Source organism: Ochotona princeps, chromosome 3 (assembly GCF_030435755.1).
Source record: "Ochotona princeps isolate mOchPri1 chromosome 3, mOchPri1.hap1, whole genome shotgun sequence".
Classification (NCBI taxonomy): Eukaryota; Metazoa; Chordata; class Mammalia; order Lagomorpha; family Ochotonidae; genus Ochotona; species Ochotona princeps.
The window spans coordinates 75,008,891-75,028,768 of NC_080834.1; the positions used below are offsets into that span (position 1 = coordinate 75,008,891).

The 19,878-nt window shown below is 35.8% G+C and overlaps 1 protein-coding gene across 1 annotated transcript in view; it reads left to right on the plus strand.

The window, feature by feature from the left end:
* The first annotated feature begins 11,113 nt into the window (after positions 1-11,113).
* LOC101535230 (T-cell receptor-associated transmembrane adapter 1) overlaps positions 11,114-19,878 on the plus strand; it is a 31,701-nt gene continuing 22,936 nt past the window's right edge. Inside the window, exon 1 of the mRNA XM_004593245.2 lies at positions 11,114-11,393. Within this exon, the coding sequence (XP_004593302.2) occupies positions 11,387-11,393 (7 nt within the window). The 5' untranslated portion in view covers positions 11,114-11,386. The remainder of the gene's footprint in view (positions 11,394-19,878) is intronic.

The following is a 19,878-nucleotide window of genomic DNA, read 5'->3' on the forward strand; positions in this document are numbered from 1 at the left end:
ATTTAAAGTTGGATAACTTGATTATATTATGCTTTGAGTTAAACTTGCTTAAGTTGAATTTGGCTTTTGATCTTTGATCTTTCAATACCTGAATACTATCATTTTGTTTCAGCTTTACCAAGTTTTCTGTTATCTCTGGATATGCTTTCCTCACCTTCAATGTTCTAAAGTTCTACTTGAATCCCCAGTTACTCACATTGTTAGTTTTCATTCTGTTTCAGTTTCCATCAATTATCTTCATTCCTATGATTTTTTTTTCTTTTTTATACTCTGTACATGTTCTGATATGCTTTGTTTGACCTCACTAGTTCCCCTCTTTCTAAAATTTGTTCTGCTATTGATGCCCTCTAATTTTCCCATGGTTAAAAAAACCCAGCTTTTAATGTGGAACATCAAAATCTTAATTTAAAAGCACAAATAAAGTGAATTTTTAATATTTCAAGTTTGGGGACTCATTTGCAAGCAGCAATACATACGTAGTTTTCATAAAGAATACATCTCTGAAAGTGATGTTACTCATATATTTCTAAATACATATCTGTTACCTCTATCTAGCAGAAGTTCATTTTTTAAAAGATTTATTTAATTTTATTAGGCAGATATAAAGAGAGGAGGAGAGACAGAGAGGAAGATCTTCCATCCAATGGTTCACTCCCCAAGTGGCCGCAATGGCTGGAACTGAGCCAATCCAAAGCCAGGAGCCAGGAGCTTCTTCTGGGTCTCCCACATGGGTGCAGGGTCCCAAAACTTTGGGCTGTCCTCTACAGCTTTCCCAGGCCACAAGCAGGGAGCTGGATGGGAAGCAGGGATGCCAACATTATAACCTGTGACCATATGGGATCCCGGGAGTTCAAGGCGAGGATTTTAACCACTACACTATCGCACTGGGCCCGAGAAGTTCATTTTTAAAACACCTAAAATTCAGTTTTCAAGAGTGAATGGTATAATCAACAGTCTTTTTTCTTTTTTTATCATTTATGATCCTTAAGTTAGGTAAAATTTTGAATAAGAGCAGTCTCAAAGGAATCAGGGTTGTCATATCACCCCTTTAAGCCAGAGCTGAGAATGCCTCTGGGTCATCCATACCGGGAACAGAGTGCTTGATTTGTCAGTTCTGCTGCCACAGTTGAGACATTCACTACACCTACATTTGCCTCACCCTCTGCTGGGCCCTGGGTGGCCTGGGTCTCCAACACTCACCTCCAGCTTAGATGCTATGTCATTTGCTGGCTTCTGGAAGCAATGGTCTGTAACCAAGTCTTCATATTTTAATTTGTTAAGAAAAATTTTGTCCTTCCATTGCCCACGTCAGCATTTCTATTCATCTCTGTTAATATACAATTTGCTTTTATCTGATCTTTATTTTGAATTGCCTGCAAGGTCACCTCTTTTGGATCGTTTTCCTTTATATTTTCTATTTCATTAGCCTTATTATCAGTGAATTCCATTGAATGTTCTTTTAGGTGTTAAATCAGTTGCATTCAACTGATTCGTTTCACTTAGTTCAACTTTGACAGTTCCCCAGTTGTGAGATCTGCTGCCCAATTTGTTCTCATACCTCAGTGATCAGATCCATCATTTCTCTTAGACCTATCAAAGTCCTATTTGCCATGAAATCAAGTCTATTCTCTGTAGTGCACGTTCAGTTCTGCTTAGTATAATTTTCATTCCAAAGAATTCTGCTTTTTTTAAATTGCTTTCATCTCTGTCAAGTGTATTACTGTCCTTTATGGTATTCAGTTCTCACTGTTGTTTCCTTCAAATAGGTATTTACTTATTCATCTGAACATCAGAAAATGTCAGTTTCTAGGTGGTTAGTCTCTTATTTGAAAAAGAGAGAGAGAGACAGAGACAGAGAGAGAGAGAGAAACAGGTTTCATTCCCCAATAGCAGTTCCTTCCAGTGTTGGGCCAAACTGAAAGCAGGCACCAGGAACTCCATCCCACTCTCCCGTGCTGGTGAAGGGCCCAAGGCATTGGATCATCTTCTGTTAGCTTCCCTATCTCTTAATTATAATATTACAGATTTTTTTTCCTATTTTCCCCGTTCCAATTTCCTATTTTGTACATTTGCTCTTTCACCATTTCAATTATATTTTAATAGCCAGCAATTTATCTATTCCAATGCTGGAGTTCTAAAGAACTACCTTTTTAAAGGTACTTCCATTTATTTCTCAGACTTTTACAATGCTTTCCAATTTATTAATTATGCTTCTCCATGTAGCAAACTTTTTTGTATGTTAGTTCTTACATTTATTTTATGAATATGTTGTTAATTTATAGAATTGAGCTTTTAATTCAATCCAATTGTTTTTAAGTTTATTATTGATTTAAAACTATAAATTTCTCTTGGAGCTTTAGTTATTGTGAATGCCATAAACTGACAATACAAGGAAGTCCTATTTGCCTTTGAATATTTTCTCCTTACTGCTTCCCCTGTATTATTTGCTATTTGCCTTCAGTGTATGTATTTAGGATTTGACTGTAAGTTAAAGAGTTAAACCCCATTATCTCTAAAATCTTGTATGTATTTTTTAAAATAAAGGGCCTTTATCTCATGTCAATCATTCTTTATCAAAATCTGACTTTTTATCACTGACATGATACTATTAATCGATATGACAGTATTTTAGAATCGTAGCAATTGTTCCATTACTGTGTCAGAGAGCATATTTTCCTATAGCCCAGGACATAAAGCAAGATTACACTTTTCTTTACAACTGTCTTGAATGTACTCTAGCCCTCATTTTCTTGTCATTCTTAACCTTGATGTTTTGTGTCACATGAGTTAATTATTTTTACAATACGCCTCTCAGTTGGGCATGCTTGACACTCATTGGTTGATTAACACTTGTAGCTTTCAAAAGAGCATCCAAAAAACATTTTTTCATTAACTGTATTGGTAGATATTTGATTTTTTTTTTCGGTTATTGACAGCACTAACTTCAAACTTAGTCATATCTGCCATGTTTCTCTACCTCGAGATGAATGAATCCTCTTTCATTTAAATTGAAAAACAAATTTAGGGAGATAATAAAATTAGGTAAATGCCTCTTTATTCATCAATTTTTTAAAGTAAGTTGACAAGTTAAATTTTTTTTCCGAAACAGTTCTTTTATATCCTTTTGCAGTCAAAACCCTCCCTAACCTCTAATCTCTGATGCTGCTGACTCAACTTCCGCTCCTGTTTCAGTTGCAATTTCCAACTTTTCATTGCTAATTTGAGGAGTGGTATTAATACTTGTGTAGCTTAATCCTACATCTGGGTATCTTGATAAACTTTTCAATAAATCCTAACACGTATTTTTGTAGATTCTCTAGAATATCTATTGCAAGACAGTGTTTGTTTCTAATTCATATTTACTCAATTTATTTTCTTACCAATTTGAGCTAAAGTCTGAATAAAATATTGAATTAAATGGTGAGGAGGCTCCAGGCTCCTGGCTTTGTATCCGGTTCAACTCCGGCCGTTGTAGCTACTAGGGGAGTGAATCAGCGAATGGAAGATCTTCCTCTCTATCTTTCCTCCTCTCTGTATATCTGCCTATCCAATAAAAATAATAAAATAAATCTTAAAAAAAAGAAGTGACTTATAAGATCACTTTTATTATATTGAAAAATTTCCTTCTACTACTAGTTTCTTTTTGGTTTTGTTTTTTAAAGTGGAGAAGGGGATTTAAGATTTTGTAAAATCAACTTTCCTCTCTATTGAAATAATCAGGTATTTTTGTTTACAATTTGTTAATCTGCTCTTTTAGGTTATTAATTGGTTATCTAACATTAACCCATTTCTTTATTCTTGGAATAAAGCCCAGAAATGATATATTATCCTTTAAGTAGCTTACTGAAATAGACTTACAAAGTTCTGTTAAAAATTTTATCTATAAATCAGAAAAATTCTTCTACTGTTCACTTTTCTAACTAACTTTTTACTAAGATCATTATTTAATACTCATGGAGTATCTGCCACATATTACACTCTGTTCTAAGCATTTTATATTTTCAAAAAAATCAGCTTAATTTCAAAGCTGAACAAAAAGCAATTATAAACACCGAAAACATTCTCATATACATTGAATTCAAATTCCTCAAAGATTGATCATCTTTACTTTGACCTCTTCACTTTCTCATTCTCTCAGTTTCGTTCTATGTACAACTAGCTTAATATATTTTAGAGTTGAGACATTTCCCTAGGAACATCATTTTTAAAATCTCATATTTACATTGCTTGCTCGTCTGCACTCCAGAAAGTGAGTGTACTCATGAATTACCAAGTCTACATTTGACAAGATAGATAGTACCTAACAAAATAAGGTTCATTTCCTGCACCCTTAATACCCAGGTTGATCACTCCATGTCCTTTCTCTCTTCGTCACTCCTCCTTGGGTCATTGCTGACTGATCTGAGAGCTATGGATTGAGTTTGACTAGTGAAAAAGAGCTGATCACGGGAAGGAAAAGAAAAGCAAACTGAGTTGTGGCCCCCACCCCCAGATCCCTTATTATTTGCTCATGGTTTGAAAATACTGTGGAGTTTTCATTAATTGGAGTGTTTGCTTCTGGAAGTCATAGCTTCTGTTATAAGCTGCCTGCTTTCACAGCTACTATCTTACTGGAGTGTTGTTACTGATACTCCTTTAATGTTTTTTAGCATAAGGATGATCATCAGTGTCTTTTATTGCTAACTTTAAATGACTTTACTTTCTCTTGTATTTCCTGATTGTCCTGCTTGACTTTTTGTGAGTAGTCCTTTAATTTAACTGAATCAACCACAATTTATGCTTGCTAGCATGTGTTTCAATCACGCCTCTAATTTCTTCTATTTTGTTTGTTTGTTTGTTTCCTGCTTCTGCTACATGTTTCCGGTCCCTGACTTCCTCTAACTATAATTTGCTTTTTTTCCTAGAAATAGTATATAACCAAACCTCCAATTTCTAACAAATAACCTACTCATATCTTATTTGGTCCATTAGAATGGCATCTTTCTCTAACAATGAAAACTCATATTAAGTGGTAAAATTAATATTATCACAATGTGGAGCAAGGACTTGATGTGGGAAGAGGCCAGAAAGCAATAATTTATTCAATGGGAAGAAAAAGTTGAGTAACAAGTGTTTCAAAAACAGACAAGCAAGCAAACAAACAAAATAGACACTTTCGAATTGTAAACCTGAAAAATGTTTTAAAAACAAAGATATAACTCTTACGTAATATATTTTTATTTTATGTTTAAGACTTATTTTTATTTATGTTTACTTGCAAGTCAGAGTTACACAGAAAAAAAAAAACAGAGACTAAAAGAGAGAGATCTTCTATCCACTGGTTCACTCCTCAAGTGGCTGGAGCTAGGTTGGTTGGAAATCAGGAAACAGGAGCTTGTTCCAGCTCCCACACTGATGCCGCACCCCAAGCACTTTGCCATCTTCTGCTGCTTTCCCAGTTACCTCAGCAGGGAGCTGGATCTGTAAGTGGAGCAGCTGAGACTTGAACCAGCACTCACATGGGACGGTTGTGTTGCAGATGGGGGATTTGACTGTTGTGTCATAGCACAAGCCCACAATATACTTTATATTTAAGATACTGCGTAATATGGGCATTTCCTTAGAAAAAATTACATATTGAATGACAAAAACAAGAAGTCTTACAACAAATAAGTTGCTTTTATATTGAAGCAGTTGTGTTTCAAATAACATCAAAATTCCTGAAAATGCTTTAACTTTGTTGGTAGTGATCTAAGACGTCACAGATAAATCAGTGTAATGGTGCAAATCACTGTTTTCCAGAAACCTTGGATACTTACTGCTGTGGAGTGCAGGAGAGATCACACTGGACCCAAGCATGGGATGTTAGGAGTCTTTATTGACCAAGCTTGGCAACAGCAGCTCCCACTACACTCTGGGAGCCACTGCCCCATGTAGCAAAAGTCAGGGGTTTTTAAGCTCTCACCTCCAGGTAGTTTGAAAGGTGCACAGTACAATGTTTAGTTATGCAGTATAAAACTTCTGCTTAATTTCAGTACCTGGAGTCAGGAAGGGAAGGGTGGGAGATGCTGAGGGCTTCCCCCTAAAGATGGAATTAACATTTCATTACTGTTAGGCCCCACATTTAGGAACTCTTTTCAAAGTACGCAACTAAAAAATATAAAGAACATAAACATCTTCACTGACTCGCCCAAGCAGGGAACAGAGGCTAGGTGATACAGCCACGTTCAATCTGCCCACTGTTAAGGGGTGCTGGCTATCAGTGGCTGCATCCCATAGCACTTACCACTCTTACAAAAATAGTCTGTATGAGTTTTTGTCTTTAGACAATTTTACAACTATTTCTGAGTTTTTGTTCACTAGTTTTTTTTTTTAGTTGCATTTTATGACACAGTTTCATAGGCTCTGGGATTCCCCTAACCCTTCCCCAAGCCCTCCCCCCATATTGAATTCCTCCATATTGTTACAGTAGTACAGTTCATAGCCAGTCATGATTCCTTCATTGCATGGACCATGCAGAGAGTCCAGCATCTTGTTGTTCAGATCAATTCAACAGTTTCCTCGGGGGACCATCCCTGGTCTGAAAGGAGAGCTGGCAAAATATCATCCGGATCAATTAAAAGCTACAACAAAACATAAACAACAATTTACACATCATGGAGTTAATTAACATGGTATTGAGTGACCAAAATGTTAGAAAATGCAAGTTCTTAACCACATCCTGTGACTACTTCATTGTCATTTCAATTTTAGTTTATACACAACCGGCTACTATAAACCTTAAAATGATTAAAGGGTACGATTCAGCTATCTTGTGTCTATTTCCATTTTTATATTTAGCAGCTTATAGTATTGAAGCATGATTTTGACTGAACTTGGAGAATTTTAGGATAGTCCAAACAGGCTTATAACTCTAACAAGCCATATGTTGACAGTTGAGGCACAGAACAGTTTAAGGAGGGTTGTGCAGAGAAATCTTGAATACTTCGTGAGGAGTAACTGATCTTTGTGTCCCACCTAGTAAGGTATATGGTAGTCCAAGCTGATTTTTTCCAGACTGTTCTAGGCTTTTCTTATTGGTCTCTGTCTATCTGATCTAATTTTGGGGGCTCCGAAGTGACCCTGATGGTCATTGCAAGAGAAGGTGGGGATCCAAAGTTGGAGCTAAGTAATGACCAGAGAAAGCTCCTCTCCCGAGTCCCGAAGGAAGTTTACTGTTCTTCTGTTTCTGAGGACTGCTCAGGGCTCCTGGCTATTGTTCTTATGACATTAGATCATGTGAGGAAGGATCTGGGATTCTTTCATCCCGTGTGGGAAATCCAAAAGGGAGTGGATGACCTCAGCGTTATTGGCCTATGAGGGCACTCCAATTCCCCGTGTTCTCCATGGCAGTTGGGATATAGCCCGTGGTGCCTGTACTGATAGTCCTAGCTGGAGATCCGGGAGTCTCTAGGGTTGGGATACAAGCATTCACTACTTTTTATGTCAGTTTTTTATTTAATAATGAATCTGGTTCTATAAACCATAATAGATACACTAATTAGATTGAATAATTTTATGTCCAATTCATAATATGTCCTGTTATCTTCATTGTTTTTTAGAATTTGCATCTAAATAAATAGGTTTTCTGTAGGATCTTACAGCTTGAACTTAAAGAAAATACAAATAATCAATATGATTAGTCAGATATAATTATAAACCTAGGGTTGATTTTGAATAATTTCGCGTTCTAAAACAGCATAGTTGGAAACACAGGAGGTCTGTCACTTCCTTTCTCTCATAAAACTGTTTGATTACTTTGTACTAGCTTCATTGTGACTAAAGAATGATTCATGAGAGCTACGAAAAATTACAGCAATAGATTAAACCCTGTTTCTGTAAGCAAAAGTATGGACTTCAAAATAAAGAAGCATCTTTTGATTATAAAAATATGGTTTGTTGTAAAAATTGAAGCAATGGAGGAGATACGCTTTTGTCAAGTATTTTGTTGTACTTATTCTAAACAGTTCAAGACCCTTCTGCTTAATCCAGCTAGCTTTTGAACACATATGTCATTAAAAATACTGTAGGGGTCTCATATTTATTTGCTATTTGAATAATTCTCAGAAAGCCAATATTCAGATTCCTGAATGTGCCCACTAGCATATTTCATAACATGGATTGATAGTGTGCTTTGTAGTCATAAAATTCCTAATAGTTCAAGCATCTTTATCTAACAAAAAATGTTTCTACCTTTCTAGCACCTTTCAAGTGTCTGTGGGGCTATCTAATGCACAGGCATGGTCTGTCAGCGTCACCTTGAATGGCTTATAACGTCTCTTTTATTCATGACTTCAAAAATTATTGACACTGTAAAACTTTACCTTTTCATTCCAATTCCATGAAGTTTTGGGAACAATCCCTGTATGTGCAGAAAACCATTTGTTGTTTTTTTTTTTTCCTCTACAGAAGTATACTACTATAGTAATGGTTTGGGTAAGTCCTGCAAAAAGGAAACTAAAGTGATCTTTTAATTAGAGACTTTTCTAGCCTTAACTTCACCAGAGTTCTTTGTTCAGTTACTTTCATCAGCAGGGTGAGAAAGTCTATGACACAGTTCTAGGTGATCAAGACAGGGACTTCAGGACAACAAAAGCTTCCTCTACATGTGGCGGCCAGCGGAAATCAAAATGTCCTAAGTTTTGTCCTGGAATTAAGCAGAACGCAGGAATGGAGTCTGCTGAACAACTGAGTCTCAGATAGCCAGATAGAGTTCAAGAGGAGAAAGCCCATTCAAGATTCAACATTGATCTAAATGAGAGTTCCTGGAGAGGAAAACAGACATCTCAGCATCAAGAAGCTCTGGGCAGAGAGTCTCAGGCATGGAAATGTAGGTGCAGGAATCCTTTTGTTACAACAAAGTCATTGCCGATGATGGGGAAGGAAAGATACTCCCATCCTGACTGGTCTATAAAATGAAATTAGAAACAATAAAGGCATTTAGTAGTTGATCTTGAGAACAGAGAATATCAATTCAGCAAGAATGACACAGGTGAATTGCAAAAATTCAGAAAACCCAACAGGAAGAGAACTAACTAAACACCTGGTGATGTTTGAATGGCTCTCTGTCTCAAGTCTATAGAAACCGGGAGAAGGCAGGAGTTGAGGAGACAATGACTAAGAACAGAGTACCTTGATTCAGATTAATAACAACCCAGAGCATAAGGCTGCTTCAAAAAGTTTGTAGAAAACAGAATTAAAAGATTTTGCACTGTAGATATTTCAAAAAAATTTTTGATGACCTTTTATGCATGAATTTTAATATTTTGTCATAAATATAAACATATTTTATTTCCTTTTTTCACACACATTTTTGAGGGATCCTAATATTTGTAAATGATTCATTTTTTTAAGACTTTCTTGAAAGCCTAGCATTATGTAAAATCTATTTTGAAAAGGATTTTTAAAAAAAATTTATTTATTTTTATTGGAAAGGTGGATATATTTTATTGGAAAGAGGAGGAGAGACAGAGAGGAAGATCTTCCGTCCGATGGTTCACTCCCAAAGTGGCCGCAGTGGCTGGAGCTGAGCTAAGCTGAAGCCAGGAGCCTCTTCCAGGTCTCCCACATGGGTACAGGGTCCCAAAGCTTTGGGCAGTCCTCCACTGCCTTCCCAGGTCACAAGCAGGGAGCTGGATTGGATAAGCAGGGCCGCCGGGATTAGAGCTGGTGACCATATAGAATCCCGGCGCGTTCAAGGCACGGACTTTAGCCGCTATGCTATTGCGCCAGGCCCAAAAAAGATTTTCAAGGTATATTAGGTTAGGGGATTTCCATGATCTCTCAGTTTTTCAACCTTTGATTCACAATAAATATCTTTTGGTCAAGTAATTGAATACGATCTGTTTAGCTAACTCTTTTCAAATAATAAAGAAACATCTTATTTGTTTTATTGGGAGTTGTTTTCTATAAAGGCACAAAGAAATAATAAAGACCTCACCATTGTTTTATTTATCCAACCCTTTTGAATATATCCACTGAGACTTATAATACACCAGCCACAAGGGTAGGTTCTTGAATTCAGCAACAAATTCTATCATAGACAAGTTCTATCTCATATATATACGGGTACTTCTAAGCATCTGTGGAAATCATGATGAAAAACTAAGTTCATTTTTGTGCAAGTTTTGAAAATCTAATTTTCTGAAATTTGTGTTTTCCATAAATTCTTTGAAATGCCTCACATATGAGTTTCTCAAAGCATTTTCCAGAACATCCATGTGAAAACCAGCGATGCTTGTGAAAATTTAGGTTCCAGGACACTACACCAAAAAATCTGATTTAATATGGTCCAGGATTTTAAACAAGGCTATTTTTAAATAAGGATGCATAAACATACTTATGCACATTGACATTTAAGAACTGTGATAGACTGATGTTGCACTGCTATAGATTCAGTTGCTGTTTGCAATGCCAGCATCTAAAGAAGCAGTGCCATTTCAAGATCTAGCTTTCTGTTGCTGCACCTGCGAAGGCAACAGACGATGGCCCATGTGCCTCAGCTCCTCCACCCACATCAGAGACTCAAATGGAGCTCTTAGCTCCTGAGTTGGGCCTGGCCCTACCTTGGCTGTTGTGACCACTGAGGGAATGGAACAGTGAATGGAAAATGTCTTTTACTTTGCCTTTCAAATAAGTAAGTATTTTAAATAAAAAGACATGAAACAAGTGACAATGACACTAATATGGCAGTTGAGAAATAGGACTTAAGGCCAGGTGGGTCTAGATTACACAGAGGATGAATTGCATAGCAGATGGAGTAAGCTTTGTTACAAACAAGGAAGGCACCGAATTTACTGGTTTGGTAATGTATACAGGGCAGTTAGTATGTAACAAGCGATTAAAAAAACTATTCATTCTCTTTTCACCTTTATGGTCAAACAGCAAGCAGCTGAGTAAATCCAGGAGCGCCAGGCAGTCCCTGCCAGTGTATTTCCTTTCTGTGAGAATCCACTTGTGAGGAGGTACCTGGATGCTCTTCAGATACGAAAGATACCTTCCAGTCTAATTCATACTTTATTTTTAAAGTAGGTTCAACGGGCGACACAAATTCAAATAGCAGAGTACAAAGATATGTAGGATTTTTTTTTTTCCCACGTTACACAGTGTTAAAGTCTACTGGTTTCAGATCAGAATTCTAGAAACCTCCATCACCACATTTCCTGTTTGTAACTGAACGGAGTACATACAAAAGAGTTTAAGAAACAGATGAGAGAAAAACACACACACAAGCCCTGATACAGATAAGTTTTACTACCGTGCTGCTTCTAACTACAGCATTACTCAGAAGAAAAGCTTTGTGGGAGCATTTTTAATCTATGCATTTGTCTAATGGCTACATAGGAATTTTTCTGATAAAAAAAGAAGCATGTCAGGTAAGTGGAATTTTTAATTCTCTTTCTCCATTCCTGTGCTTAAAAAAATTGCTTAATAGTTTCACATCTTAGTAAAGATACATTTAATATTTGGCAAATAACATACTTCTTAAAATGTTAAATAATATTTAATATGATTTGAATATATTTGAAAATATATTAATGAGTATCAATAAACTGTATTCTAAAAGAAAAAATGGGCTATAGTTTATAAAATAAAGCTAGTAGCAGATGTTCGGTGAGTGTTGATTGATAAGTAGGCCATTTTAAGCAATTGTTACTTTGAGTATACATATTTTCCTGTTATTTGGTTTAGATAGAAGGCAGGAGAGTGGTAATTACATTCTAATTCTTCAGTATCTTTCCCAACAATCAATTTGAGAGATGATATTTTGAAAGGACTGTGAAAACTCAATCACTTTTGCAATGAGTTATGAGGGTCTAGCCCACATCAACTTACTGCTATGAATTCTCAATTATGGTTCAATCCTTCTATATTTCTTTATGAACTTCAGCAAATACCTTTTCAACAGTGAGATAAGATGTGCATATTTCATAAAGCGAGAGAACCACAAAGTACATATAAGAAGAAAAAAGATATAAATTCCCTAACACCTTAAAAATGCAAAAATATTGACTCATTCCCTTCGTAATTGTATGTCCATATAGCACATGTAGTGTGCTTAAAATAACTGGAATAATATCATACACAAAGCACATATCTATATTTTTCATTAGCATAACTGTCTCCCATGTTATACTAAGTTCTGCCTAATCATTTTAGATAAGTAAAGAGATAAAATTCAGAGCTTAATTACAATTTGCTTAGTCATTTATTAATTTTTGAGCATTTCTGTTGTATCCAGCTTAATGAAATATTTCTTGACTGAAAGATGAAAAGCCCTTTGTCTTTTTTTGCATTAAGAGTTACATTTTAGGAATGGGGTCTAGAATTGGAATTACTAAACAACAGATCATGAACTTTTAAAATATCATTATTATCAAATTACTTTTATAAGAGTGATGCCAATTTATTGTCATCCTGACATTGTCCCTCAATAACAGGCTAATATCTTCTAAAATCTTTACTAATTTCATAGTCACACATGCAAACCCACTATATTAATATGCATTACTTTAATCTTAAGGCTCAACATTTTGGATGGATTTTTAAACTCTACTGACATAATTTGTAAGTTGTTTGGTTATGTATTTTGTTTAATTATTGTGCCTACAGCATTTTTATTATTAATTCATATGTACCCTTTAGTAAGTCAGAATATTATGCTTTATAATACCTGTGAATTTGCTTAGTAGTCTGTTTTTAATGGACCTACAACATCAATTTTTGGGTAATTCATTTGGGCAGCATCAGTTGATATTTGATTGTCACTTCTTTCCTGTCTTTCCCAGTACACAGGTTAGCAAAATGGTTGGTCTAGTTTGCTAATCTTCTGCCAAGAAATGGGCACAGCAGTATTACACAGGATCGTCATGATCTAATGATAGCGAACAACTCTGCAAGGTTGACACCGCCAGAAGCAGCAGCCATGGCATTCAGCTCTTCCTAGTTCTAGCTAATTCTGGCTGTATAAAGGGGATGATAAATCTGTCCTCCACAGTATTTTGTAGTCCAGATTTGCTCTTCATACATATTTCAGTGTTCCCCCATGTCAGTCGAAGCCTCTGCCAGTTCCACAGAAGTGATGAAAGTAGTAAAAAGTATTTCCCCTTAAAGCTTCAGAAAAACAAGAAGTAAAAGAAAAAAAATAATACTTAATGTGAGTGGACAGGATTTTCATTGTCTTTACTCAGTATTGGTTTCTCTTGAGACGTGGTTGCTTTTTCTTCAGAATAAAAGTCGTTTAGGGAATGGGCATGAATAATTTACGAATTTCACCTATACAGCTTTATGAGCGTAATGATACTTTTCAGCCACTTTTCCTCCCTCCTTTTTATCTTTTAATTTTTTTTTAATGACATGCTTTCAGTTTCCTACATCATTGCAAGCTGAACCCTCCTCTAGACTCAGGGCTGCCTATAAATGACAGCTGGGCCAAAAACAACGATTCACCATTGAAGTTAAGTAGTATTTGACAGAAAACTCAGGAACGATTGTTACTTACAGATAGATTACTGTTATGAGAAATAAATTCTCACGAATCGCTGGGCTACTTAATAATAGATTTCATCCTGGCAGTTTTCTGACATTTTTATCTCAGTTACTTTTTTTTCAGAATTTTTGAATTGGAAGAGAAAAAATCGTAGTTTTTTTTAAAAAAGTTTTTAAAAGTAGTGATTTTGTTGGCTAAAACATTCTGCCAAGCAGTGCTACCTTCAGAGTCTTACCAATGTGCTTCACCCATGACAAACAACAAGCATGTATATGAAACCCAGTGTCTAGATACACACTCCGCAAAGCTCCTACACACCAAGGATTTGGGCAGCACCTCAGGCCTAAGAGGATTTTTGAAGTTCAGCCATTTCAGACATCATGCTTCTCCCCACTTCCAAATGCATGCTTTCTCCAGTGGAATTCAGTATGCTTTGATTTACCTAGATTTCCTTTTTTTTAAAGATTTATTTATTTTTATTGGGAAGTCAGATATACATAGAGGAGGAAAGATCTTCCGTCCGATGATTCACTCCCCAAGCGACCGCAACAACTGGTGCTGCGCCGATCCGAAGCCAGGAGCCAGGAGCTCTTTTGGGTCTCCCATGCGGGTGCAGGGTCCCAAGTCTTTGGGTCGTCCTCCACTGCTTTCCCAGGCCACAAGTAGGGAGCTGGATAGGAAGTGGAGCTGCCGGGATTAGAACCGGTGCCCATATGGGATCCTGGTATGTTCAAGGAGAGGACTTCAGTTGCTAGGCCACGCCACCAGGCCCGACTTACCTAGATTTCATACAGATATAGAACTGAACTCTGGTTCTCAAGTGACCTTAGTGAGATTCAGCCATTTACACACAGCTAGTCACGTAACTAGTAACTGCTATCATTTTTTTCTCCACAGTGAAAACAGATATTTGAAAGCTAAAATTGCTGTTTCCCTTCTCCCCATCATAGCCTATTCCTTGACATGCACTATTTATTTCTCAAACAATCTTCTGTGAATATAAGGTACTTTTAAGTTCGGTGGATTTCAGATTTTGCTTTAACAGTATACTATTTACTTGAAAGCCTGGAAGTGATTTGAGAGTCTCCTCCTGTACTAATATTGATTAATTCCAGTGCCTTGTGTTGCTGTGGATCATGGGATGGATATACATGCTCATGAAATGTACAGAGATGCTCATGCTATAATAGAGTTTGTAAGCCAAGGAAGCCAGTAACCTCAGTTATAAGCTATAAACTATATATGATAAACTCACACGCCTGTCTTAAAGAGATTCTGAATAGAATTAATGAAGGCATTGTATTCCTTGCTTTTGCTATTCTTAATTGTTTAATTAAATGTTTTTTTATCAATCAAACCTGCTAGTAGGAAGACATTATATACTTAACTGAATTTTTTTCCAGAAAATATGAAATTAAATTATAGCTTCCAAATACAGTGCCAATTACTTTTAGTTTAACTCATCATAGATATCATAATTAAATCAGCCACTATTAGCCTATGGAAGTTTAACGATTATTAAAGATTAGCTGTAATTGCTAATGAGTTCCTGAGGCTTTGTTTTAGACTCTAGCAATACAAATAGGTAAAAATAAATTATATGGAAGACCTTATAATTTGCTAAGAGATATATAATTTAAACCATTTTAATCAATGACTAATGATACTGGTGATGACACCTGCTTATGAATTTTCATGCAGTTTGCACAACAAATTTCGGAAGAAGCATTGCCCATACTAAGTAGACACCCACATGAATATAGGTATATATTTAAATAATTATTGATTAGAGGCAGATATGAAGTGGTGGGAATGTGATCATGTGTATATTTAAGGAAATTTGCCAATCAAGCTGAAAGTATATACTGTTTCAAGGATGGAGAACATTTTTTTTTTCTGCCAAAGACCATTTGAATATTTACACTGTTAACTACCCACAATAATTAACTTAAAAATTAGCATACTATGAAGTTTCACCTCATCCCAGTTAGAATGGCTATTATACAAAAATCAGAAAACAACAAATGCTGGAGAGAATGTGGGGAAAAGGTACTTTAATCCACTATTGGTGATCATGTGAAGCAGTACAAACATTGCGGAAGACAGCATGGAGATTCTCCCAAAATCTAAAAGCGGGATCTAGCAAATGTCCTGGCCATTTCACTCCTGAGAATTTCCCCAAATGAAATGAAATGAGCATGTGTGAAATTTATCTCTACCCCGGTGTTTCTTGCAGCTCAGTTCACAACAGCTAGGATGTGGGATCAACCCAGATGTCCACCAACTGGTGACAGCTTAACAAAAAAATGTGGTATATATCCACTGTGGGATGTTATTCAGACAGAACAAAGAATGAAATCTTGAGTTTTGCAACAAAATGGATGCATCAGGATACCACTATACTCAGTGAAAGATGCCAGTCCCAGAAACACAAATACTATTTTGTTTTCTCTGATCGTGAGAGAAAATTTAGAGTGCAAGATAATGTAATCTACATAAGTGAAATTGACATTTTAATAATTGACATTTTAATTATTAAAATTGACATATAAAAATTAATTATTAAAATTGACAATTTAATAATCAATTGAAATTGATTATTGTTTACAGCCTTTGTACTAGTGAGGAATAGTGCTTTTCTTCTTACTAGTTGTTATTGCTTTATTTTTGTTTTAGCTAATAAAGGGTCAAAACTCTGAATGTGAAGTGAACTGAAAGTATGCCTTTGAAAATTTAAAAAAAATAAAAGAAAGGAGGAGAGGGAGTGGAAGTACCAGTAGGAGGAGGTATAGAGCAGGGTGTAACACTCTGCTCCTAAATCTGCATTAGGAGATTGATTAATAACTTCATACCGCTGCATGCTTACAACTGCTGCATTTCATTGCACACAAATAATATCTCAGTGACATTTAAAAATGTTTTTGTGAAACATAATAAATACTCATTTATAAATTTAAAACTTAGACTGGTATAGAGTCGTTGAATTTCAAGTTCTACTTTCAGTTGCCTTAGCAAGACCAGACCAAGTGATTTTCTAAGTATTATGTATCTCACAGGCCAATATCCCTCATCCCAGATATCTATATAGTAGCTATTCTTCTTGTGTGTTTGCTTTATGTTTCAAAATTGAGGTATGTATTACTGGTGATCAAAAAAGTGTGAAAGGCAATGGTTTTGAGGAATAGCAGATCATGGAGATGTTCATGATGCTGGTATCCGCTATTCAAGTTCAAAGTCTTGTCTGCTCCTCTTCCCATTCATTTTCCTTCTAACGCCCTAGGGGACAGAAAATGATGGCTTAAATGCTTGGTTTCCTGTTGCCCATGTGGGCAACAGGAGCTCCATGTTCTCCCAAGCTCCAGGTTCTTGACTGCAGTCTGGCTTTGTATGCTGTGGCCTTTGTGAGTGAACCAGTGGATGGAAGAGGACGACCTCTTCCCCACCCTCAATTTTGTTGCTCTGCCTTTCAAATAAAATCATCTTCTAAAAAATGGAAAGAAATATGAAACTTTAAAAAATGCACATGTATCTATTTAAAACTTTCGCCATAGTACAGGAGCGCAAAATATATTGGAAAACAGACGTGTTAGAAATTGTAGACTCCAGATAGAGAAAAAGTGGAACTATGATAGACAACCCCACAGCCATTAGAATTTCGCTTCTGTTTTAAAAAGCCTCATCCTTGTTTTGTGAGACAAAAGTACATTTATGGTAAATGAAAACACACAGCTCTAAAGAAATCTATAGCTTGATCCACATTCTTACTTTAATACTGTTGACACATTTTATTACAATTATTAGGACATTCCTTGAAGCCTTTAGCATAAAGAGAGGCTTGCGATATTTATGTGGTTGTTTCTTTGTAATAATTGCAATATTATCTCCTGGTAGGAATTAATGTACTAACAAAAATATCAATTCTCTATTTGATTGGAAATAAGAAAATGAAAATTATATTTCAAATATGTGTTATTAAAATGGTGACATGATTTATAGCTAGGCTTAGTATAATTTTGAAAATGACACATTTTTCTGCTTAATGCCTTGAAGCATAAGTTGTAATACTTTAGTACCTTTTGTATATACAAACTACAATTATGTTTTGAGTGTATATTAAATGCTAGTAGTTGTGGGAAATACAAACGAGAAAACACCAAACAGAAAGGTGATTGAATATATTAGTTTTCCTAAGAATGTTAAATGTAAGGGATTTATTATTTCTGTGTTTTTATTTACATCTCCCTCAGGAAAAAAGGGCCTTGGAACTTCATATAGTAGTATAAAATAAATAAGTCTAGGTAAAGAGAAATAAAAAAAGCAAGAGATATTATTAGCTTCAAAATGTCTATCATGTATTCTTGGATATTTGTTTAAGGTGGATTGTGCAACAAAAACAGATGGATGATTAATTATATTATCTACCTTTATCTGGGTAACAGTGTACCAGTTCTCAAGAATGTGCCCAGGACCTTGTGCTTGGCACACTAAATGATGCGTTAATACCATCTCTGTCCCTTTACATCCTTATTAATTAGTAAGTCCAGCGATGTGCTTCTTACAGATGATTTATTTTTCTCTTACAATAGATCTACCATATGACCCAGCCATCCAACTACTGAGAACTTATCAAAATGAAATGAAAGCACACGAGAGTTATTTGTATACTCATGTTCATTGCAGCTCAATTTACAATTGAGACAATTGAGATAGCAAATCAACTCATATGTCCATCAACAGATGACTGAATAGTACTCAGCCATAAAAAAGAAATCCTGTCTTGCAACAAAAGGTATCCAACTGGAAGCCATTAGATTTAGTGAAATAATCTAGTCCCCAAAGACAAGTAATATATGCTTTCTCTGATCTGTGGTAACTAACACAGAGTACAAATGTAATCTATTTGAGTGATATTGACATTCTGAGACTTGATTGCTGTTTAGAGCCTCTGCCTATATTCTTTAAGAATAATAGGTTTTTTCTCTTTGCTATTTATTGAAATCTTTACCTAAAAGAGTATTAAGCCTACATTTACAAATGAAATGAAGGTATACCACTGTAAAAAAAATTTTTTTTTAAGAAGAAGAAATAAGGAATGAGGAGGGTGGATGAGAACATAGGCTGGAAGAATCAATTGGAAAGTATCACTATGCTTCTAAATCTATATTTTCAAGTATGCGATATTTCAATTTTTATAAATGAGTTTTTAAAGGGGTTTTTAATCTATTTATTTGGCAATAAGTCACCTTATGCATTACCCCAACCACGCTCTGCAGAGGCAGATCTGTAGACTCAGCTGCAGTAGAAAACACTATACACAACTAAGGCAGAAATTGGAGGTAAAATGGGAAGAATTCCTGGCACCATGAAAAAAAAAACATAGAAAATGTACGGTATGTTGAATCCTAGAAAACCACAAATAGTTCCAATACGAATACTAGCAAAAGTAGTAGGAGTACAGCTTTGTAATAACACTATCACCACTGCTGCTCTGTTGATAATTCTGTAATTACTGCAGAAGGATCACTACCACGGCATCAGCATATCCATTTCTCAGTGTTGTTCAAAAAATAAGTTTGAAAAACAAAGCAGAGTCAGATTTTAAAGCATCTTCGTGAGAGTTAAGTTTAACTTCATCCTGTAAAAAGAAAAAGCCACAGTTTTAAGCAAACATGCTTATGTGGTCCAGCTTGTATTTTAAAAAGAAAATTCTGGGTCTTTGCAACAGCCTGGGTCTGATGCTGAACTCAAAAAAAGAAGTGGAGAAGGTTATTAGTCTCCAAGCCTCGCCTCGCAGTGATTTCAAGCCTCCTTATGCTGTAAGATTATCTGATGGAATCTTCACTTTTATTTTGAAAACACTGTTGCCAATATTTTCACTTCTCCTCTGTCCTGCAAAATTAAGGTCATTTCAATTAAGAGAAATTAATTCGTGATGACTATTGCGTCCTCCTCTGTTTTGTGTTGTCTCATGCTATCTCTGCCCCACGCACATGCCTGCTTGCTCACTAGATTCAAAATGTCTTTTGTGTCTTTTCACCTTGACAAAAAACTCTTAATATTCAAGAAATTTTAAAAGAATATGGAAAAATCATGAACAACATGCATATAAGATCACAGCAGTAGTCATTGTTGCAGCAAGTGCAATGGTTTGGCTATGGTTTGAGTTTGCACCCTGGGGTCCATATATTGTAATCTTGATCTCCAGGTTGTTAATATTGGGAGGCCATGGAACCTTTCAAAAGTGAATTTTAGTGCAAAGTTACTAGGCCATCAGGGAAACCACCCTTAGATGGGATTAAAGTATTTCTCAGGGGATCCCACCAAGTTTCCCTGAGGGTGATTGTTATATAGATCAAGACTAGGTGATGTCT